Source organism: Budorcas taxicolor, chromosome 1 (genome assembly GCF_023091745.1).
Source record: "Budorcas taxicolor isolate Tak-1 chromosome 1, Takin1.1, whole genome shotgun sequence".
Classification (NCBI taxonomy): Eukaryota; Metazoa; Chordata; class Mammalia; order Artiodactyla; family Bovidae; genus Budorcas; species Budorcas taxicolor.
In genome coordinates, this window is record NC_068910.1 from 135730812 (window position 1) to 135755652 (window position 24841).

General features: G+C 35.0%; 1 protein-coding gene across 1 annotated transcript; it reads left to right on the top strand.

Moving 5' to 3' along the window:
• The first annotated feature begins 148 nt into the window (after positions 1 to 148).
• On the top strand, positions 149 to 23253 carry PIGX (phosphatidylinositol glycan anchor biosynthesis class X). Its single transcript, XM_052643770.1, has 7 exons — positions 149 to 225; positions 964 to 1037; positions 3304 to 3367; positions 9827 to 9968; positions 20129 to 20342; positions 21913 to 22013; positions 23086 to 23253. Exons 2-7 carry the CDS (start codon positions 1034 to 1036, stop codon positions 23227 to 23229), a joined length of 669 nt encoding a protein of 222 aa, XP_052499730.1. The 5' UTR covers positions 149 to 225; positions 964 to 1033; the 3' UTR covers positions 23230 to 23253.
• Positions 23254 to 24841: the final 1588 nt, after the last annotated feature.

Genomic DNA, 24841 nt, shown 5'->3' on the forward strand with positions numbered 1-24841 from the left:
TACTTCCGGGTCCCAAACTCCGTGACAGTGCGGAGCGGTGTGAACCTTGTGCACGTTCCTCCGATCGCATTTTATCCCCGCGTGCTCTTCTGGGGCGCGCGTTCTTCTTCGTCCTGGCTGTCCCAGCGGTGGCCGTCAGGGCAGTGGCCTGGCTGCTTCTCTGGGAGGCTGCTGGGTTCACCTGCTCGCCAGCCACAACATTCAACAACACCCACTTCGTCGCCGGTAAGGGGCGGAGCTGGGCCTCGGGAGTGGGCCGGGTTAAGGTCTGAGAGGGTGGGGAGCACTCCACGTTCCCGAGACCTCTCACTTCCTCCCTTTACAAACGTGCTTCTCGCGACCCTAGAACCGTAGGGTGAGTGAAGGTGAAGTGAAGTCGCTCAGTCGTGTCCGACTCTTTGCGACCCCATGGACTATATCCCACCAGGCTCCTCCGTCCATGGGATTTCCAGGCAAGCATACTGGAGTGGGTTGCCATTTCCTTCTCCAGGGGACCCGCATTGTAGTCAGACGCTTTACCGTCTGAGCCACAGGGAGGTAGGGTGAGTAGCAGGAGATAAAAAACAAAGGCTGCAAGTTCCTGCACTTCCCACCGCCCCCGCCTTCATTCTTTGTGACCAGTCCTGGTTCTCTGGAGAGGAAGGCTTGGTCTTTCTGAGGAGGGACTGGCAGCACTATTACTAACACGTTGTGAAGTACAGCCGTGAAGCATTTTGGGGTGCTCTTGGGATGCATGAGGCTTCTGACCACTGCGGGACCAACAAAGCCTAAGTGCCCTGTGAGGTGTGAGAACCCCAATCTAGAATACCTTCCCTTGGGGAGCGTGGAAAGGGGAGGACGACTAATTTTGTTTTACAAACATGTTTGATAATAAACTGGATTGGGCTAGGCTTTGATAATAATCTGGATTGGATTATGACTCCGGGCTGGGCGAGCGAGTCGATTCACTTCTTTGTGCTCAAGGTCGTGGGCAGAAGTGCTGTGCTGGTGCCGTGAATCCAGCCCTCGTGGAGCTTGCAATGTAGTAGGGGAGATGGGTAAGTGCAGTAGTAGTTACAATAAAGTGATAACGTTTGATAGGGAAAGAAAAGTCAGTACACACACACACCAGGAAAACCAGTACGGAAGCTGTCTTTAAAACCAGGATACTAGATTAGTATCTGTCAATCAGTGCAGTTCTGCTTTTGTGTGTTTATATATTAGATTCTGAAATTTATTTGAAGAAGGAATTATTAGGCGAAAAATAATTTTCAAACGGCTGGGCTTATTGATAACTAAAGACTTTACAGCAATTTGTAAAGGGGGTCAATTTCCAGAGCCAATTCAGGCCACAAAAACGAAGTAAGTGAAATTTAAGAGTAAAAATCTTGAAGGTGAATTCAGATGTAACAAATTCATTTTGAAAATGGTACCTTTGCCTTAAAAATCATAAATAATCTAGTATCTAGCATTTGCTATACTGTTTGTAAAGTAGCTTTTCTATCATCCCAAGATAAATGAAATTTACCATTCTTTAGTCTACTCCATAGAATTTAAGCCTGTTAATCTGACCTTTTTTCTAGTTTAATTTACAGGCAGATATAAACCCTTCCCCAACCTCTGTTAAAATTAAATATTGAAGAAATGTCTGAATTTTTACAAGAGATATTCTATAAGTTATTTGTTTGGGAAAGGATGAGATATGCTTCTCCAAAGTAATTAAGGATATTGTTAAATAGCAAGAAGAGCTGAAATACCTTAGACTTTAAAAATCAGGCAAATCTTACTTCTAATCAGTGACTTACCTAGTTGTATGACCTGCTGCTGCTGCTGCTGCTAAGTTGCTTCAGTCGTGTCTGACTCTAGACAGTTAGTATTTATGTCAGAGTTTACTCCTGTGTTGTAGAAGGAAATGGCAACCCACTCCAGTATTCTTGCCTGGAAAATCCCATGGACGGAGGAGCCTAGTAGGCTACAGTCCATGGGGCTGCAAAGAGTCAGACATGACTGAGCTACTTCACTTTTACTTTATTCCTGTGTTGGAGAGGGAAATGGCAACCCACTCCAGTATTCTTGCCTGCAAAATCCCATGGACAAAGGAGCCTGGTAGACTACAGTCCATGGGGTCACAAAACTCCTGTGTACAAATGGCAGTAATTTTGCTGGCCTATTTCTCTAGATCATGAAAGTTAAAATACATGTGAAAACTCCAAGTAGAGAATCTGTCATATAAGTATTATTTAATAAATGTTTTTTTTATAAATTTATTTATTTTAATTGGAAGCTAATTACTTTACAGTATTGTATTGGTTTTGCCGTACATCAGCATGAATCCGCCATGGGTATACACGTGTTCCCCGTCCTAAACCCCCCCTCCCAAATCTTTCATAGTTTCCCCCTTCCTTCCCTCTTCGGTATATTTCAAATGTTTCCTTTCCACTTCATTTTTGGGGGGGTCTTCTCAGGAATACATCTAATGGAATTCACAACATACAATAGTGTATGGTTTCTCTGTGTGTTTGTTTTAATGTTCTCACACATTTCCAGCTTTTCAAAATGGAGTAAAATTCCATAGCAAGGTGCCTGGGCTGATTTGGTAATCATTGGTAGCTGAATTTTGAAATTTTATGAAACTGACACTGAGTAACAGTTTTAATATGTAAGTTCTACATGGAGTCAGATTGGTGAAATTTCAGGTTATTCTAAATTTATAAAAGAACCCTTTGGTCCTTTGAAAAGCCTCCAGTTTTTGTTTTTTCTTTAAACCTTCTCAGTGTCTACACACTGCATAAATGTACCTTCTTCTTTTTTCTACTTGTGGATGATAGAATATAGAAGTTGCCAGTTTGTATCTGATACTCAGTTTCAGTGAGCTAGGATTAAAATTGAGGTTTCCTGGCTCTTTCGCTGTTCTGTTCTTTTTGATGTCCAGTGATCACCTGAATAAAGTAATATAAATAGCAAACACTTACAGAGTGGGTGCTCTGTGGTTGACCCTGTTCCAAGTGCGTCTACATATATTAAATTCCCATGACAACTAGCAAAGAGAGAAACTGTCTTCTTCAACGTCACACAGCTATTAAGTGACAGACTGTTGTTTGAAATTAGCCAATCTAACACCAAGGTCAAGGCTTTTAACCCCTGTGCTACACTAGAAATAGATTTATATGTAGCACAAATTGCTTAAGTTTTAAGGGTGTTTGTTTTAGGTTGGTTAGATTTTCCAATCAATTAAAGTCTATTCAAATAATTATTTTCTAGTTATTTAAATATTCTTTCATTGAGTGCTTATTTTATTTAAAAAAAGTCTTTTCATTCTTATAGGCATAAGGGCCACTTGTTCTGAAATTATTTTGAGACAAGAAGTTTTGAAAGATGGTTTCCACAGGTAAGTTGCCCATTGACTTATATCAAAATACAATTTTGTGTAACTAAAACCTAAAATTGATAGGTGAAAAATGGATAAACTGAAAAAAATCACTTGCATTCTTAAAGTTATAACTGATGGATAAGCAGTTCATAGTTTGAAACAATGATTAAAATAACAGTGGAGAAGAGAAGGAGAAAAACATTTATCATTTACTGTATATATCTATTATTTATTTATATAGACAGAAGCTATATATACATATTCCACTTAATCTTCATAATGGTTGTAAGGTAGATGATACCTTTCTTGTATTTCAGATGAGGGAACTAGGGCTCAGGGACTTTAAGTAGAGTTTAGAGTGGTAGAGCTCTGATGGAAATTTAGGTCTATCATACTCCAAAGCCACAGTCTCATGTACTAAGATACCACCCTAAATCACCATTTCTGATTTACAAAACTTGGTTCCAAAGCCCAAACTATTTCCAAGATAGAAACTAGTCTCAAATATGAATATTGCCAATATTGAAGATATTTAAAAGACTGGTAAAAAGTTGTGGAAGCTGTTCTATAAGAGATTCCCAAACTTTAAAGCCTCTCAAAGTGCTTACTTTGAAGTTATTCTCAGATATTTGATTTATAAATGCTGATACATTTATTTTTTAAATCATTTATGATTTTTTAAACCATTTTATGATTTAAAATGATTTTTAAATCATTTTATACATCACCTTCATTTTATATATCACCTTAAACTAAAATACCTCACTCTCCTCACTCTTCACCTTTAGGCTACATTTGAATGGCTAGGAGGTATAGTAGAAAGAACTTGGTTTTTCTGTTTGTTTGCTTGTTTTTAATTCAAATAAAATTGGACTAACAATGTAGCTCTATTATTTAGTATATGTGTACCCTTAGTCAAGTTACTTAAGTCTTTGTTACCTTACTGATGAAACTAGATAATGAAAGTATTTCCTTATTAGGGTTGTAAGGATTAGATCAGAGAATATGTGGCAAGTTCCTTAATGTAGTGCTTGTCACATAGCACATACTCAGGAAATGTTAGCTTTTATTGTTAGTAATTGAGATAGGTGATCAATCTGGGCAACATAGTTTCAAAGAAAAGATGTAACTATAAAGTATAAAACTGCTTTTGGGAGAGAATTCACTTCTGAAAGGAAGTTTTTGATAGAGTTCTTGATACATTTTAAGCAATATCAGGGTGATTATGCCAAATATGTATAAATTCTTTCTTTAACATAATTGGGATGTATCTTCAAGAGGAATGAGAGATAACTGATTCCTAAAAGGAAGAAAGAAGTACCTGAAGAGACTATCAGGACAACAAAAGTAGCTGTCCATTTCTAAGTACTGAAGATAAAAAGCAGTATTTAAAGCAACAACGAAGAGTGACAGAACCCACGAGAACAGCTTCAGAAACTAGAAATCTCAGTTATTTGAGACCTTCAGAAAATGCCAACAATCATGATTTTTTTTTTTTAAGGCTTTTTTTGGTTTTGTTTTTAGTTATGTTTTTAGCAGGTATAATCTTGCTGAGAGGGTGGATGAGGAAATATTAAAATATCATAGAAGGTAGAATTTGTGGTCCCTCTTATTTCTGTCTTCTTGGTCAAGAAGACTTATTCCCACTTTGGAAAGGTCAAGCAGTTATTAGTAGTAGGAAATTGTATAAATGGGACTTTACGACTGTAAATTAATTTAGAGTCTCCCCTCTCTGATGAATTATATCTCTTTGAAGTAGGAGAACTTCCTCAAACCATTGCTGAACTTGTTTATAATCTTTGGTTAATCTGGAAGTTAGTTGTTCTAGATTCTGGGTAGAATTCTACGCCAGATTACTAAAATGGTGGTTTGTGAGCACAGGATAGAAATTGTTGGTCTCTGGGAACTGTATTCTGGCCTGGAAAATTCCATGTACTTATAGTCCATGGGGTCGCAAAGAGTCAGACATGACTGAGCGACTTTTCACTTTCTATTTCTTTTATAGAGTTACTGGTTAAGTGGATCAGAGGATACTATAGTTGTAGTATATTTGATTTTCTACAAGTCTTTTGGTGAAATTTATGTGTTCTATTTGTGAGCAAAATGAAGAATGTGAACTGGAAGGTAATACAGGTGAATAACTTCATAAAGTTTAACTAATACATCCAACATGTTTTGGTTGGTTGATTGGTTGAATGTCATCTTGGAGGGAGGTCCTGAAGATCTCTGTCTTTTAAAATATATGTTTTTTCTGATGATGAGATGTTGCATGTTCACTGTTGTTCCGTCACTAAGTCGTGTCCAGCTCTTTGCGACCCCGTGGACTGCAGCATGCCAGGCTTCCCTGTCCCTAACTATCTCCTGAGGTTGCTCAAACTCATGTCCATTGAGTTGGTGATGCCATCCAACCATCTCATTCTCCGCCACCCGCCTCTCCTCCTGACCACAATCTTTCCCAGTAAAATATTAAAACAGCTCTTTCCTTTCAAAGGGGGAGAAAAGGAAAAAATTTAACTGTTTTAGTAACTATACATTTGCATACTTTTAAGTAGCTCTTTAAGTATTACAAAAGAGTAATAAACATGGTTGGATGACATCACTAATTCAATGGACATGAGTTTGAGCAAACTCCAGAAGATAGTGAACAACAGAGAAACCTGGAATGCTGTAGTTCATGGGGTTGCAAAGAGTCGGATACGACTTAGCAACTAAATAACATGGAAACTACAATATGTTACCCTACTCACAGCACAGCTGAAGATGGACTTTAAAATAAGTTTGAATGTTCGTAATTGTTAGTGTATTGACTATTATGTTCAGTGGGGGCAAAAGCTCCTTCTCTGCCACTAAACAACAAAACCTATGTAATGGCTAGCAGTGATTAAACAGAATCACAGACACCTGATTTATTTCAGCTTTGTTGATAAGCTCACATGTCTGAGGGGACACAATTCGTTAAATGCACATCACTTTTCATATTCCTAAAACAAGATGGGTTTACATTTGATTTTTCATTTGAAAAATAATAGATCTGGCTAGAGTTTAGATACTATTGATGTTCATTTTTTCCCCTGGAAGATATGGGACTATTTTCTTTTGAATAATTTGTTAAAATGTGGAACATACCCTTTAAATATAGATACTAGGAAAAATTACTGTTAGCCTGAATACTGTGGCTAAGTATAAGTTTCTTTAGACTCTACTTCTAAAGAAAGAATGTTTCTGGAGTATTCCAGATCTTTTTCATAGAACTGTGGATTCTGATTCACTGTGGGTCCAGTCACTTGTCTATGTCTCTGTTGATGAGAAATGATTCCCCCTAATGTGCCAGTGAAATAGGTGGACACACACCTCTCATTCTCTCCGTCTGTTTCTGAAATATTAGTCAGGGACACATGCATGTTATTAAAAATGAAGTTCAAAACACTTAAATAATTCTGTATTAGACACTTGACTCTATTATAAGTCATACTAAACTTGTTTAATGCTCCAATTCCCCTGCTAACATTTAGAAAGCAGAAGAATATTCTGCCTAACCACTGACCCCTGGTTGACTGTAATGGGTTCAGTAAGATCTGCTGCTCTTGCTCTGGAAGAATTTGGTCCTGGATTCTGTAGTTCATTCCTTGGCAACTTTTTAGCTATTACTGTGAATATTTTATTTACATTCATTGTTGTTTGAGGTGATGTCTTCATGAATACCTTGTCATTTGCACAGGACTGCGCTTCTTGGAAATCTCAGCCCATTTTTTCTAGATCGACCTACTTTCCTGGTAAAGTTATGACAGTGTTAGGACTCACTTCCCTCTGAAGTAATTTAACCTAGTTTTTTGTTTTTGCAAAGCACTCCTCGTTTACCATATCATATGCAACGAATGGCTGCCGGTACTCCTCTGTAGTAATGTTGCTACGCTGTGATAATCATTCTTGACCAATTGTATCCCATGTCCCATATTTCATGCAGCTTAGAAAAACAGCTTTAGTGATACTCTCTTGAAAGTCATGAAATTGGCCCTTCACAAAATGAAGCACCAGGCTTGATTTGCCAACAGCAGGCTCTCCCAGAAATACTAGTTGAAACTATCATATTTTATTTCCGGTATTGACCCCTTGGGTTTTGTTGCTCCTTGATTAACAATGTTCAAATTTGAAAGAAGTCCCTAATTTCAGTCTCTTGCATCAATTTCCAGGTTGCAGGGTGTCAGTTTTTCTTTCTGGAGGTAAAGAAACCTGAGACCATACCTGCAGGTCGGTGGGACCAAGGCTGCCTGGCAGCAGATCCCAGGCATAGTCTGAAGGACAAGCGAGCTGAGGCTGTGGCTTGGAGGAAGCCGTATCTCCTCCTCCTATTGATTTCCAATTTAATGCCAAGTTGTTAAGAGACCATATTCTGCTTGATTTCAGTTCTTTTAAACTTTTAGAGACTTCTTTTAATGCTCAGCATATAGTTTTTCTTATGCACTTAGAATGTTCTATTACTATAATTGTCAGTTAGATCTGTATCTTTACTGATTTTCTCTCTACTTGTTCTATCCATTACTGAGAGAAGGGTATCAAAATCTTTTGCTGTAATTGTAGATTTATCTGTTTATCCTTATGGTGCTACCAGTTTTTACTATGATGTAAAATACATCATAGTAAAATCTTTGAAGCTCTGTTATTGGATGTACACAATTATATTTTATATATAAATTATTGTTATATTTTATTTTCTTGTTATATTTTCTTGATGATTGACCCTTTTATTTTTGTGTGGTATTCTTCTTTATCCATGGCAATATTCTTTGTCCTAAAGTCTTCTTTTTCAGTATTATTATGGCCACTCTATAGTATTGTTATTAATATTTGCATATATTTTTCTATCCTTCTACTTTTATCTGTGTTTATATTTGCCATTTCTTGTGGACAGCATATAGTTAAGTGTTGCTATTTCATCCAATCTGTCCATCTCTGTATTTTAACTGGAGTGATTAGACCATATACTTTTAATGTTAATATAGATTTGGTTGGTTTGGTTTAAATTTACTCATCTTGCTTATTCTTTTCTACATTTTTTTCTATTTGTACCATCTAATCTTTTTTCTTTTTTCTTGCCTTATTTTGGATAAATGGAATATTCTTTGATCATTCCATTTTATCTCCATTTTTGGCTTATTAACTATACCTCTCTCTTTTTAAAAATTTAGTTGCTTTAGGGCTTACAATTTTAACTTGTCACAGACTACCTTCAGATAATACTGTTTCATACCATGAATAATGCATGAATCTTATAGCAGAATAGTTCATTTCTTTCTCCTCCCCTTTATGCTGTTCTTGCCATATGTTAATTAACTTTATGCTTTTTTGCTTATGTTATAAACCTGCCATATATTGTTGGGTTACTTTTGCTCTGATCAGTCATATTTTTTTTACACTATTATTTATTTTAATTGTGGTAAAATACCTGTAACATAAAATATGCTGTCCTAACTGTTTTAAATTGTACACTTTAGAGGCATTAAGGATATTCCCATTGTTGTGTTACCATTATTACTAATATCCATAGACTGCTCTTCATCTTACAAAACTGAAATCTCTACCTCTTAACAGTAACTCCTCATCCCCATCCCCCAACCACCTGCCCCTGGCAACTGCCATTCTACTTTCTATCTCAGTGGGATCTCTGCTGAACTCTTTGGTTTCTATCCTTTGGTTGGTAGAATGCAGTGTCTTTGTGAAATTTCAGAATTGCTTATCTTTCAGTTCCTTGGTAATTCCTTGTCCAGTCTTGTGGAGTTACATATTACTCATGTTTATTTTAGTATTCAATAATAATTCAAGGGGACTCCAATTCAGACTTATAGAACTCTTTGTACAAAGATACTTCCTCTCTGGAACATAGCGCTGTGACTTCTAGCTGCTTAAGCCTCCCTTATCTTCTATCCCTGTTTTCTCAGTTAAGCAAAACCACCATGCTTGGGACCTCCTTCTCTGCACTTGATCCAAAATAAGCCTCCAGAGAGAAAGCTGAGACAATTCTACATTTATGTTTATAACCTATTTTAGATTAATACTTGTAGTGTGGTATGAGGTAGAGGTCACAGTTCAGTTTTTTCTATATAGGTGCACAGTTGTTTCAGCACTGTTTGTTGAAAAGATAATCTTTTCCCCATCAAATTATATTGGCACCTTTATTTTTAAAAAGTGTGTGTCTGTTTCTGGACTTCATCCTTTCCCATTGATGTTTGTCTGTTTTCACCCTAATATGATGCTGTGACTATGACATGAATTTATGAAAGATCTAATGAGTGATTCTGATGTGATATAAATATTTCATTTGACTTTATGATCTTCTTTTGAAAAACTAATTTGAAATATAATATTTGTACTAATTTAAATATAAGCTTATTATATTATATTAGCTTGTTTAAAAATTGAATGAATTCTTAAGAAAAAAATTGAATGAAGATATTTACTTAAAACATACTTGTCTTACAGAGACCTGTTAACAAAAGTGAAATTTGGAGAAAGCATTGAGGACTTGCAGACCTGCCGACTCTTAATTAAACAGTACATCCCAACAGGACTGTTTGTGGATCCGTATGAGTTGGCTTCATTACGAGAGAGAAACATAACAGAGGTACAACTGTTAGAGGGTTTTTTTGAGAAGGAAATTATTGTAGGAATATTGTAATTGTGTTAAGAAAAAATAGATAAGATGACATTGTAGTTATTTTTTAATTCATTTTGTTAAGTGTATATAAAAGATAGGATGGGAGTATTCTTTAAAAAGTGAGTGAAATGTCTGTAATAAGTCAGCTAAAATGACATTTATATTAAAGCTTGTCTTTGAAAAGATTAGTGGTTAATAAATACTGCTTCAACAACAACTTTGTTAAAATTTGACATATACCCCAACATATATGTGGGGTACATATATATATGTATAATTTGGGTATGGGAGGAAAAAAAAACAAATATTTATTGGATATCTATATAACAGGTATTTTTTTTAAGGAAGCAAGATAAAATTAAGCATTATAAGAAAGATTATGTCCTACACCCTTTACATAGATTAATCTTTAGAGCATCCTTGGAAAGATTCCATTTTCTAGATAAGGAAACAGGCACAAAGGGTCCAAATAACTTATCCCGGATCACATAGGTAAATGGAAAAGCCAAGAAATGAATCCAGGATTGTCTAATTGCAAAGTTGTTGTTCTTTTGGGAAATGAATCTTACTCCTTAGTTAAGAGTTTGCGGAACTTTGATAAGAATCACCAGGGGGTATTTTTGGTGCAGATTATTGTCTTTCTGAAAAAGCTTAATTCAGCAAATCATATGGATCCCCAAATCTGTTAATGACTGAAGTGATTCCTATTAAGAAATTTTGGGAAACTGTTTTAGTTCATTCTATATATGAATTTGAAAAAGGCCAAATACATTTGGATATACTTGGAGTCATTTAGGATGGTGGTTTCTTTCTAATTGTGATTTAGTCTGATTTCTTCACCTGTTTTATTTACATTTGGTTTTGAATAGGTAATTATATCCTTATGGTTTATAATTCAGGGAGTATAAAAAGTGTACAATGCTAAACTTTCACCTATTTTAACCCCTAGTTATCATTTCTTCCTATTTCTGTTTTTGTGTCTGTATGGCAGTTTAGGTACACATGTTTACATGTATGACAGTTTAGATACATATGTGGGAAGATTCCTTTTTTTTTTTTCATTTGTTTCTTTTTTTCACTGAGCATGAATTCTAAATGAGGCTTTTTAATTTTTACACAATATGTTTTGGGAATTCCCTGGCAGTACAGTGGTTAGGACTCCACACTTTCACTGCCAAGGGCCCAGGTTCAGTCCCTGGTCTGGGAATTAAGATTCTGCAAGCTGAATGGTACAGCTAAAAAAAAAGGACATTTCAAATTTAAATACAGTTCTTGGCTTGTACTGACATGGATTGGAATCATATTTAAGTTTACTTAATAAAATGATCTACCATGTTTTAAGAAAGTGGAATTTTTTTATGTATAGATACCCCAAAAGAGGTCACATGCCTACATACCCATACCTGTGGTTGGGATGAGATAGGGGTGTGTGCAGGTTGACTATAATGAGAAAATAAGGTGGGTAAAGGGTCCCATTATAGATTGTTGACAGCTTTATCTTGATTTTCTGCTTCCTAATTCTCTAATATGTAATTACAAATCTTTTATGTGAATTTACTTTTTCATTTTGGAAGCTTCTAGAAAAATAGATGTCTCATTTGTATAATTAGAAGTTGATTTCCTGATATATTAGATGCTATTTCCTTCTGCCTAGCTGAGTTGAGACTGTGGCCCCAATTCTTTGTGCAAAGAAACTTTGTCATGAGATATGTTATTATTTGGTGAATTTAACTAGATAGAAGAGAATTTATACATAGGGAATGATTGATGCTTATATATCTTGACTCTATTAGATAAGACAAAATTTTTGACTGTATGGATGATATGGCAACAAAATGTTTTTTAAAAGAGTTTATAGCTTCTGAGCAATTTGAAAATAAAAACAAGTCTTAACTAGTTTCATTGTAGATTTTTAATCAAATCTCTCACATTCTTTGGAAATGGCATAATATTAGATTGAAACATAAGAAATTGATATTTTATAGGTCAAAATGGAAGTGTTTTTGAAATTGCAGGTTTCACTCAGTCAAAATGTGTTAGGACTTCTGCCTTGGCCAAGTTGAAGAACAGGGAACACATTTGCTTTCTGCTTGAAACAACCAAGAAGTAGATAAAATATAAGAAAGAATGGAAAAAATAATTGAATATCAAGCAGTGGAATCTTAGAGATGAGAAATAAATAAGCTTAGCCCTTCAGTTGTCCCAGTTTATTACATGAGAGTTCAGACTGTAGTACAGGGAGGGTGAACCTAAGCAGAGCCTAGTGGACTTCTTGAGTTAAGGAGATAAAGGTAAGATTTGGGAAAGACCACAGTCACTAAAAGTGCTTTCCAGGTGACACTAGTGGTAAAGAACCTGCCTGCCAATGCAGGAGACATAAGAGATGCAGGTTTGATCCCTGGGTTGGGAAGATTCCCTGGAGGACGGTATGGCATGGCAACCCACTCCAGTATTCTTGTCTGGAGAATCCTATGAACAGTCCATAGGGTCACACAGAGTCAGATACGACTGAAGTGACTTAGCATGCATGCACACAGTGTCACTAGAATTCACAAACAGTGTATCAGAGAAGAGAGAACTACATAGAGACAAATTCCAGAGATCCACAGAGATTCCCCTGAATGCATAGTTGAGTATTAATTAATGCATGCATGTGAGGAAACTGCTTGATACTGGGAAAAGAACTATATGAAAAAATTAGAGGTAATAGTGTCTCACACAGGTCTAGTTGTGGTACTTGTTCCCACCAACCAGACTGGGAAAATCCTTGTAATTCACTAGGCTTTGGATAGAGAAAACAGAAGAACTCAGTAGTGGGGAATACTAAGCCCTGGAATGAACATTATTTCAGTCTTACCTAAACAAATTTCAAAACCAAGACCTTGCAAAAATCAGACACTTGCAAGTAACCTTACAGCATTACAAAGAAAGCTCAAGAATATTTATAGGAATGCAGAAATATCTAGCATCCAACAGGATCAAAATGTCTTGACTCTAATAAAAGTTTGGCAAGGAGGCAAGGATGTGGGAAAATATGACCTCTAATGAGGAGGTAAATGATTCAGTCAATGCTGATCATAGCTGTATTCCTTATGTTCAGAAAGGTAAATAGAGAAATGGAAGATACTTGAAAGGACAGTTGACCTGTTAAAAATTAAGACTACAAAGTATGAGATGGAAAATACTCTGGATGGAATTAATGGCAGATCAATGCAGAAGAAAAGATTAGTGAACTTGAAATCATAGCAATAGAAACTACCAAAAATATAAAACAGATAAAGAAAAGAAATGTAAAAAGTGAGTAGAACATTAGTGAGTTGTGGAACAACTTCATGTGACCTACCATAAAGTCTAATTGAGTTATTTCTAAGAGATAGCTGCATCCTCACTTTCATTACAGCATTATTTACAATAGCCAGGTTATGGAAGCAACCTAGGCATCCATCAATAGGTGAATGGACAAAGAAAACGTGAGATATATATTTCTGAAAATGAGATGTGTATAAATATGTATATATTTGCATGTATTTGTGTATATACACATGTATATGTATACCCATACACAGAGACACACACAATGGACTGTTACACAAACATTAAGAAAAAAAAGAAGAAATTCTGCCATTTGCAACAAAACACATGAACTTTGAAAGTGTTATGCTAGGTAAAATAAGTCAAAGAAAGACAAATACTGTATGATCTCACTTATATGGGGAATATAAGAAAAACTGAACTCAGAAAGAGAGAGTAGATTGGTCATTGCCAGGGGTGAGAATGTAGGAGAAGTGGGTGAAGGTAGTTAGAAAGTACAAACTTCTAGTTATAAGATGAGTTAAGTTCTGAAAATCTAGTGTATAGCCTGGTAACTATAGTTAACAAACTGTATTGCTAAGAGAGTATACCTTAAATGTTCTCACCATGCACACACACTGAAAGGTAACTGTGTGAGGTGATGGACATTTTAACTAATGTTATTATGGTAATTATTTTTCAAAATATACATATATCAGATCTTCATGTTATATACCTTAAACCTATACAATGTTATATGTCATATATCTCAATAAAACTGAGCAGGGGAGGTGTAATGGAAATCGCCAAGGAGAGATGAAAGAGATGGAGATGGAAAAAAATATTTGAAGAAATAATGGCTGAGAAAATTTCAAGTTTGATGGAAACTACAAACCCACATATCTACGATGCTCAAGTGCAAGAAATATGAAAGAAACTATATCAAGGTACAAGATAATAAAATTGTTTAAAACAATGATAATGAGAAAATCTTAAAAGCATCAAGATGAAAAAAAAAAACCACATAAAATACAGAGGACCAAAGGTAAGAATAACAGCAGATTTCTTGTCAAAAATAATGCAAACAAGAAAATGGAGCAGCAGCATCTTTAAAATATAGAAAGAAAAAAAAAACCTGTGAATTTAGAATTCTTTATACAGTGAAAATGCCTTTTAAGGTAAAGGTGAAATAAAGACTTTTTCAGACATAAAGGTTGAAAGAAATCATCACCATCAGACCTCCAATACCAGAAATGTTAGAAGAGATCCTTCAGGCAGAAGGAAAATGATACCAAATGAAATCTGTATCTACACCAAGGAAAGAAGAACACTTGAAATGATAACTACATGCGTAAAAATAAGATTTTTTTCCATATTATGTAAATTTTCCCAAGATAATTGACAAAAATAACAACAATGTAGTGTAGCATCCATACCAGGTCTAAGAATAAAATATATGATAGCACTATCACAAGGTTGAGAGGTGAAAAACGAAATACACTTTAGTAAGGTTGTTACACTAAATGTAAGGTAGTTTAATGTCACTTGGAAGTAGACTGATACAGTAAAGATCTTTACTATAAACCCTGAAGTAACTGCAAAAATAACAGAGTCGTAGTTAATATGCCAGCACAGCAGATTAAATGGAACTATAAAAAAATTCAGTCTATTGGAGAGAAGGCAGAGAAAGAACATAAAGGAAACAAAAGATAAAGATACAGAGAACAAGATGAATTAAACTTAACCATATTAATAATCATATTAAATGTAAATGTCTAAATATCTCCATTAAAAGGCGGAGATTTTCAGATTGGATGAGAAATCAAGCCCTAACTGTATATTGCATATAAGAAATGAACTTTAACTTTTAAAACAAAAAATAAGACATGCTCACCCTGATCAAAGGAAAGCTGATGTGGTTATATTAATATTAGGCAAAGGGATTCAAGAGCAAAGATTGTCACAAGTGCTAAAGACTATCACTATTTTAATAAAGGGGTCAACTAATCAGCAGGAAATAATAATTCTAAACATTTATGTCACTAATAACAGATTCAAAATGCAAATAAAAATTGGTAGAACTGTAAGGTGGAATAGATGAATCCACACTTATAGTTGGAGATTTCAGTACCCTTCTCTCAATAATTGATGTAATAAGTAGACAGAAAGTTGGTAAGGATATGAAAGACTGGAACAAAACTATGAACCAACTCCCTGATCTAATTGGCATTTACTGACCATTCCACCCAACAACAGTGGAATACATGTTCTTTATAAGTATACATGCAGTATTTTTCAAGATAGATCATTCTAGGCTATAAAACAAGCCTCAATAAATTTAGAATTCAAGTCTTACAAAGAATATTCTTGACTGCAAATGAACTAAATTAGAAATAAAGAATAGAAAAATCTTTAGAAAATCTTCAAATATTTGGAAACTAATTAACACACTTCTAAGTAATCCATGGGTCAAAAGAAGAAATCAGAAGGGAAATAAAGTATTTTGAACTGAATGAAAATGAAAATATAACATACCAGAACTAATGGGATACTGCTAAAGCTGTGTTTAGAGGGAAATTTGTAGCACTAAAATGCATATTTATTTGAAAGAAGATCTCAATTAACGTTTTCAGCTAAGCCTCTTTAATCTGTGATGAACACGTGAAACCGCAGTAGAAGGATGGAAATAATGAAGGTCACAGAAGAAATTAATGAACTAGAAAACAGACACACACAGTAGGGAAAGCTGGTGAAACCAAAAACTTGTAGTTTAAGATGGATAAAATTGATAAACTCTTCAGCCAGACTGATTAGAAAAAAATGGGTACTGTTAGAATTAACATCCCGGGGCTTCCCTGATGGTACTGTGGTTAAGAATCTACTTGCCAATGCAGAGGACACGGATTCAATCCTAGTCCAGGAAGATCCCACATGCCTCAGAGCAGCTAACCCCGTGCATCCCAGCTACTGAAGCTCGAGCTCTAGAGCCCCCAAGCTGCAACAAAAAGCCTCCACAACGATAAGCCCACTTACTGCAACAAAGAGTAGCCACCACTCTCCGCAACAAGAGAAAACTAGCACACAGCAATGAAGACAGTGTGAACAAAAATAAAAATACATAAATAAGTAATTAAAAAGAATTAACATCCCAGTGTCAGAAAAGTATTTATTGTTACACATTTCATTTTTCTAGTTTTACAATTTTAGATTGTATAAGTTATTCAAAGATACCAATTAGTTTGTCTTAATTGGGAAATGTTTTAGATTTTTTTGTTGTTGTTTTGAATTTTTTTGATAGAGCTCTGGTCTAGGGGAGAAAGTTCTGTTCAGTGTTACAGTTATGGTACAAAGATTTTATTGCTTAATTCATTTAACTTTGCTAAGGTGGTTTTTGATATGTGTGGTTTAGTGTTGTCATGAAAAAGTGTAGGTCCGTGGCTGTTACCCAGCGCGTCGGAGCTGCAGCATGAGGACTCTTGGTTGCGGCATGTTCCGCAACCAGGGATCCAGTTCCTTGACCAAGGATCAAACCTGGCCCCCTGCATTCAGAGCACAGAGTCTTAGCCACTGGACCACCAGGGAAGTCCCTAAGGCTGATTTTTGAGATTCAGATACCCAGAATAAAAGTTTTTGAACCATCACCAAAAAACCCTTTGACTAACAGAGCCCTCTCTGAAGCCCAAAATGCCATTTAAAATATTCTTAGTTTTGCAGAAGTTTCCGTATTTTTATTTCTATGGAAAATAACCAGTAAACAAAAACTCATTAATTAGAGAAGCTGAAGATCATAATGCCATCATAAAGTCTGAATAGCACTATCAAGAATATACTTTGTGTTAGTTCTACTTAGTGTACTTAATTTTCAACTGGATAAATATTGGCTGTCTTATTTAACCTAACTGAATAGGGGAATCTCTTTGACCTGGCTTTGAATCTTGTCTCCTCTTCTTACTAGCTACTATATTGTTTATCCACCCTGATACTTTGTTTACACATTTAGATAACAGGCCTGAAACAGTGGAAACAGGGTCAGACTTTATTTTTGGGGGTTCCAAAATCACTGCAGATGGTGATTGCAGTCATGAAGTTAAAAGACGCTTACTCCTTGGAAGAAAAGTTATGACCAACCTAGATAGTATATTCAAAAGCAGAGACATCACTTTGCCGACTAAGGTCCGTCTAGTCAAGGCTATGGTTTTTCCAGTAGCCATGTGTGGATGTGAGAGTTGGACTGTGAAGAAGGCTGAGCACCGAAGAATTGATGCTTTTGGACTGTGGTGTTGGAGAAGACTCTTGAGAGTCCCTTGGACTGCAAGGAGATCCAACCAGTCCATTCTGAAGGAGATCAGCCCTGGGATTTCTTTGGAAGGAATGATGCTAAAGCTGAAACTCCAGTACTTTGGCCACCTGATGGGAAGAGTTGACTCATTGGAAAAGACTCTGATGCTGGGAGGGATTGGGGGCAGGAGGACAAGGGGACGACCGAGGATGAGATGGCTGGATGGCATCACGGACTCGATAGACGTGAGTCTGAGTGAACTCCGGGAGCTGGTGATGGACAGGGAGGCCTGGCGTGCTGCGATTCATGGGGTCGCAAAGAGTCAGACACAACTGAGCGACTGAACTGAACTGAACTGAAGAGTTCCTACCTGTAGGAATCTTGTGGAAATTAAAGAAGCAAATGTATATAAACCACTGAGCTTAACTGGTACTCAAAGAAAGTTACCTTTATTATTACCGGGTCATTCTATACATCTTTGTTGACAAGATAGAAAATATGTGTTATTTTGACTTATATCTAGTTGTATGCAAAGAGAGTGCATTGATAAACTTCTAGCAGAAGGTCTCTAGTGAAAGTTCTTAGGGATTTGCTGTTGTAATCTTCTTGGTCAACATTTTTATACTTAGATAAAAATACAGAAGATATAGTTATCAAGTTCATAAATGTTACATAAATGGTTGACAGATTAGGATTTCAGTTAAATCTCAACAGCCTAGAAAAAAATGGACAATAGCCAAAAAGATAAAATATAATAGAGATAAATATAAGTCCCTGGATTTAATTAGTGAAAAGTCAATTACTTGAAAAAATTGGGTGGGAGTTACTTAAAAGTTTTCTGTAAAAAGTTCAAATGAAAAATATAAGGATGAATAGGCAGAGCACTGGGTCATTGAATCTATTCAGTATGATACGTGTCATTTTATATTAGTCAAAATCCATAGGCTATACAACATAAAGAGTGAACACTAACTTAAACTATAGACTGTAGTTAATAATAATGTATCAGTATTGGCTTAATGAATTGTAACAAATGTACCAAACTGATTTTAATAATAGAGAAAACTGTGACTGTTTGGTTTTTCTGTACCTAAAATTGCTCTAAAAAATGAAGTCTATTAGTTTTTAAAAATTGTATATATATATGTCACACTGAAATTAGGCTGCTAAAAAGTTAATGCAATTTTTAAACCTAGAAACTAGGAAAAAATGTAATTTTTGCTAAAGAAGATAGTATTGCTACTATTTTCTCTAAGTATTTCAAAAGGCAAGTGATAGGATGAATGGTTTGGAAAACCATGTCTTGAGAGACCAAGAAAACTGTACATATTTCTTTGGGGAGGAGAAAACATATAGAGGAGGGTGGTTGCTTTCTAAGTTATGAGGGACCCTTAGTCAAACAAATAACATATTTTTTGCAAATATTGTAAGCATGGACAGTTGATGAATTGTTATGGGTCAGAGAATCAAGTTTCTACTAATAAAAAGGGAATAAATCTAATAGCACATTAAATGAGATGACTTAAAATAATGAACTTCCTTCCAATCATTGAAAGCAGTAAAACAGTAGCTGGATATTTGAAAAATACTCTCATTGGAACAGTGGCTTCAACTGATCACTTCTCAAGTTCCTTACGAGTCATAAGATTATAATTCTTTGACCTTTGCTAGTAAGTTCTATTACTCCTGTGATGAACAGGAAAGAAACAACATGTGAAAATACAGCACTTGGTGTCATTGTCAAATAGAATTAGGATGCCAGCTCTGGTGGGTAGAAATTAATGCTGGTTTTTTCTCCTTATGTAAGTGAATCTGAAGAAAAGTTGCATGTGTGTATACATACACATGCACACATATTATGTATATAATGTTCATATGCGTGTGTGTGTGTGGTTTTATAAATAAATATGTATATATGGATACATTTACAATGTAAGACTGATTTCTGCCACGTGTGCATTTTTACTTTTGGCATAAAACACTTATTTTAAAATGTTTTCTTACCATATTATTTTTTAAAAGAATCGTTACCATTTTTTCCATTAACTCTTTGTATCCAAAAAAGAGTGCTGACTTTGCTTTGACTTCCTGCCCGCAGTGCTCTATCTTACTCACTACCATCTTACTTGCTTCTTTGAAGAACAGGAAATTACCAGAGTGATACCTATCATTTTAACCCAATACTGGGTTAGGTGTTTTTATCATAGTTATCATGCTAATTGAATAATGCTGTATTTATTCCTGCAGTTTCTTTTCTTGGTACCTGTTTTGTTACCAAAGCAAAGGTTATAAGGAAATTACATAGAAATTTTTATTATGAGGAAATTTCACACCTCAGACTATAATTTCTTCAGTTTACTTTTAGTAAGCTTCTATTAAACACAGATCACAGCTTGTGTTTTCTACTTAAAACTGAGGATGGAAGAGGAATGAAAATTGTTTATAAGGGGTGGTGTGTTTGACATTTTTGTTCATCTATATAGCAGTCTTCTGGTTTTGTTTTTTACATCTTCCTCATTCATTTCTTCTGGACTAATATTTGTATTCTTTTTGACAGGCAGTGATGGTTTCAGAAAATTTTAATATAGAGGCTCCCAACTATTTGTCCAAGGAATCTGAAGTTCTCATTTATGCTAGACAAGATTCACAGTGCATTGATTGTTTCCAAGCTTTTTTGCCTGTGCACTATCGCTATCATCGGCCACATATTAAAGATGGAGAAACTTTTATTGTGGTCCATAACCCTGATTTATTGATGTATTGTGACCAAGGTAAGGGTTACAAATCTTTCTGGAGAGTTGAAAATAAGAGTAAAGGTATGGTGGTAAGTCAAGGACAGTGATAACAAAGTCATGTTTCTTTTTTCTTTCTGTTAAACTTTTTGATTATAAAATAAAGCACTGATATAGAAAAACTTCATAAATATATAGTTTAATGAATTATTAGAGGGGAAATAGCCATGTAACTACCACCCAGGTCAAGAAGCAACTTTGCCAGTCAGCATAGCAGCAGCCCCACTGGTCCTGTCCCAATCTCCTTTCCTGTAAGAGTAACCCACTCTCCTGACTTTTAATCACTTCCTTATGTTTCTTTTATACTTTCATCACTCAAGTGGGCATTCTTAGACAGGATAGCTTAGTCTTGCCCATTAAGAAAATGTTATTTCTGTTAAGTCTATTAATTACAGATTTCTCCTCTGTTTCATTCTTTAAAGAAAATTTTATCTGTTGAAGAACCAGAGTCATTTGAGACCCTGTCATTGTTGAGGTTTGGATGACTAGACTCATTAGTTCATCTGACTTCTTCATTGCTTGGAAATTCGTAGCTAGCCTTGAGAGGTGTGATCAGATTCAGGTTTGATTCTTTTGATAAGACTATAGGTGGTGCTGTGCTGTTTTATGAGTGGGCATATAATGCATGGTGTGTTTCTTTTTTCAGCCATTGATGCCTCTGCTGCTTTCTGTTTCTTCATACTGATATTGCAGGATTGCATACTGATATGGTAGCTGTTCGTGCTTTGTGTCCATTTGCATGTATTTTAGGGATACTTTATCACCTAGTTTTGTTGTAAAAGTTGTCTACGAGTTATTGGTTTTGTGTAGAATTGTTCTCCTTTTATGTGTGGATTTCAGCAAATTAAAAAACTGCTCTCATCATTTTCAGTCTTCCTAGAATCAAAACTTTAGGAAGTCCCTTTCAGATTTTGGTTCTTTGTATCTCCAAATTTGGGCTGATTAAAATGTTTACGGAATTCAGTAGCACTGTTACTAAAGACTGACAGGAAGTTTTAAATCACACATTTGCTGTCATCATCTGTTTCATGATGAGATAAGTCAAAAAGTATTCAACTTGTTAACTTTGTTCATCTAACGTAGTTTACTGTTTCTTTTAATGGTTACCTTTTACTTACCCTAAATAAAGTTTGGAAAAGTGCCCCCTCCCAAGAGAGCATTTGGGGTGCTGGAATTGTTCATTTTTTTTGGTCTGAGAGTTCTTTCCATGGCTGTGTTTTGTCTATGGAAATTTATCTGGTTGTAGGTTTATGATCTGTTCATTTTTCTGAGATATGTTATACTTCAAGAAAAGTCTGAGTTAAAAAAAATGGCCCCTGGTGTAGTGGGGTTTGTTAAGAAGTCATGCTCAACTTCTTCACAGTCTTTGTAATTTTATAATTTTCTAGGCATCCACTTAGAACAGGCTGTTAAAATAAAACAACACATGATAACACATGTACATTGTGTGTTAAAATGTTTGAATAATCATATCCCAACATGAAAGACTGACTTGGCTTCTAGTCCAGATACAGGTTTTCTGATACGATTTTCTACCACTTTTTCTCAGAGTTTCCAGTCTTGAAATGCTGGGCTCAGTCAAAGGTGACAGCTCCTTGTGCCTTGAACAGTAAGGATATCTGCCAATGGAACAATATGAAATATAAATCAGTAAGTTAATATTTTGGGGAAGGAAATGGCAAACTACTCCAGTATTCTTGCCTGGAGAATCCCATGGATAGAGGAGCCTGGTGGGGTACAGTCCATGGGGTTGCAAAGTGTTGGACACAACTGAGTGACTAAACAGCAGCAACAAAGTTAATATTTTATGTTGTTTTAGGTCATGCGTCCTCATATAAAACTCCTTCTATAATGTTTCTGCCACATTTAAGGGATGATAATTTTATATTCTACCATACGAAGGTGTTTTATATTTGTTTTTAATGTTGTTTCTTTGTTACTGTTGGCAGTAGTCATGGAATCATTTAATTTGCAGGCATGGAGATTGAGAGTTAGTCCCATGCCTCATTGATCCAAGGCTAAGTGTAGTTGATGTGCTTTTTAAAAGTGTGAAATGGCAAAAAAAAAACCATAGTGGTGTGTCCATCTGATTTTATTTAATCAGTAAAACTTCACTATATTTAGAACTTTTTATTAATTTTTAAGCAACAAAATGAATTAGTTAACTTCATTATATTACATAGAACAAGTGAAAAAGGAAAAGAAAAACTGTAAAGTTGTATCATTTCAACTGTAAGTTTCTAGACAGTAATATTGTTATTATAAATCTAAATCTAGGCTGATGCAGGCCATTTTTAGAGTTTTAACCTTGCAACTTATTTTCAGTGATTAAATTGAGCAAGTATTGGTAGCTCATTAACACTGACTTGGTCAGAAGTAGAGACACAGATGTAGAGAATGGGTGTATGGATACCAGGAGTGAGTATTAGAGAGGGTGGGATGAATTGGGAGATTGGGATTGACATATATATACTACTATGTATAAAACATAACTAATGAGGGCCTCTTGCATAGCACAGGGAACTTAATGAGTCTGATTCTGTTACATTAACTGAAATGTTGAATCTAAAAGAATCCATCAGGTAGTGTTACATGTAGCATAGCAATGGTGAAAGGTATTTAAAAGAAAAACGAGAAAGTTAAGTTAAAAATCAAAGAAGTAATGGTTTCATCTTAGGAGGCTGATCTTAAATGTATCTAACTTCTCTGTCTCTCTCCCAAGGTATACAAGAATCTGACTCTACAAGTTCCAGTGGGGCTGACCATACATACCTCTTTAGTGTGTTCTGTGACTCTGCTCATTTCCATCCTGTGTTCTACTTGGATCCTTGTGGCTGTTTTCAAATATGGCCATTTTTCCCTATGAATTTTATGCAGTTAAATACTTTCCATAAACCTGAATAAGACCAAATCATTTGTGACCAGAAGTATTCTTCTAAAATTATGTCATTACTTTTGCCTTTTGTCTTTATTTATGGCTAATATTATATTTACTAGAGGAAATTCTGGATCATTCTCAACTAATTTCAAAATTCAGTGCTCTATTATGTAGACCTCTAATAATCCTCAAGCATCGGGGGCCAATATAGGAAACTTAATTCTGTTAAATTAATATTATTTATGAGAAGTGACTTAATCTTCATTTGGATTATAAATAAGTACTTTATTAGAGACAAATTATTGCTAAAAATTGAGAAAATTGTTATGAATAAGACTAATTTGGATGAATCAGAGTTTATTTAAATGTTAGTTTTATAAGAATATTAATTTGTGCAGTTTCAAAGAAAATCATTAAAGTAGGACTTCTAAGAATATCAAAATTGATTATTCCTTGAAGCTTTTCCATTCTCTTTTTATAATACTGCTTTTGAATATATAAATTGGCAAAGGATTGATGGAGTTAAGTACTAATATTAAAAAGTATATTTTACTAAGTTGTATAGTTACAAAAGTTTTTGAATCTTCAGGTGATTTTTTTTTTAAGAACAAAAGGTCTTGGTTTATTGTTTTTCTTTGGAAAAATTATAAAATAAAGCAAACACATAAGCTAATTAAGAAATAAAAGGGCAAGCATCTTCCAGAACAGAAGCCAAAAAACTAGGGTATGTTTTGTATAGCATAATGGGGTATGATATACTTTATATATGCTATCACTGGTTAATTTCCTAAAACATTCTGGTATTTTTTAATGGGAATAAATATTTTCTAATTTGCCATGTTAACATGTTTTCCAGGTATTTTTTTCTCAGTGGGATTAATATAGTGGCATTTAAATAGAATTATATTAGTTAAAATTCAGTACCATTAACACCATTTTGGAATATGGTTAGTCAGGTGGGGAAACCTGGTACTTTTTAACCTCTTAAGTGTGTTTCTATGTATGTGCATGTATGTAATAGTCATTTTCTTTTGCACATCAAAGCCAAGTTCCTCAGTATCTAAATGTTTTCATTTCAGTTAATATTTGAAATGGTGGCTTGGGATATGATTCAGCCATTTTTTCATTTATATGGGTATTCAGAAGTGTAACGAAAGTGTGAATGTGAGTGAAGATACTTTAATATGAGTTTTTTTGCCTGATAAATGCTGGCAGATGATATCACTTTGATGCAACAGAGCGATTTGAAATCTTTATATTGTCTTCTTTGGATTACTTAAAAAATGACAATTACTTTACTTTTTAAATCAGTTTATCAAAGAAAACAGGTACTATTCTCCTGGTCATTGTGTTCCAGTATTGTTCCACTTGTATGATGTATTTTCTTAAAGTATCATGTAATGTTCTCTGGATGAAAATAACGAAGATTACCTCAACTAAGTGTGGTGGAGGGGGGGGTAGAGATTGTTTTGTGCGTGTGTGCCTTTCAGCCACTCTAGTAGGAACTTAGATTATTTAGTTAGATCTAATGGAGGATAGTACATTCATGACTTGGAAACTGAGAAGATTTATTTCTGCTGTAATGATTTCAGAATGTAAT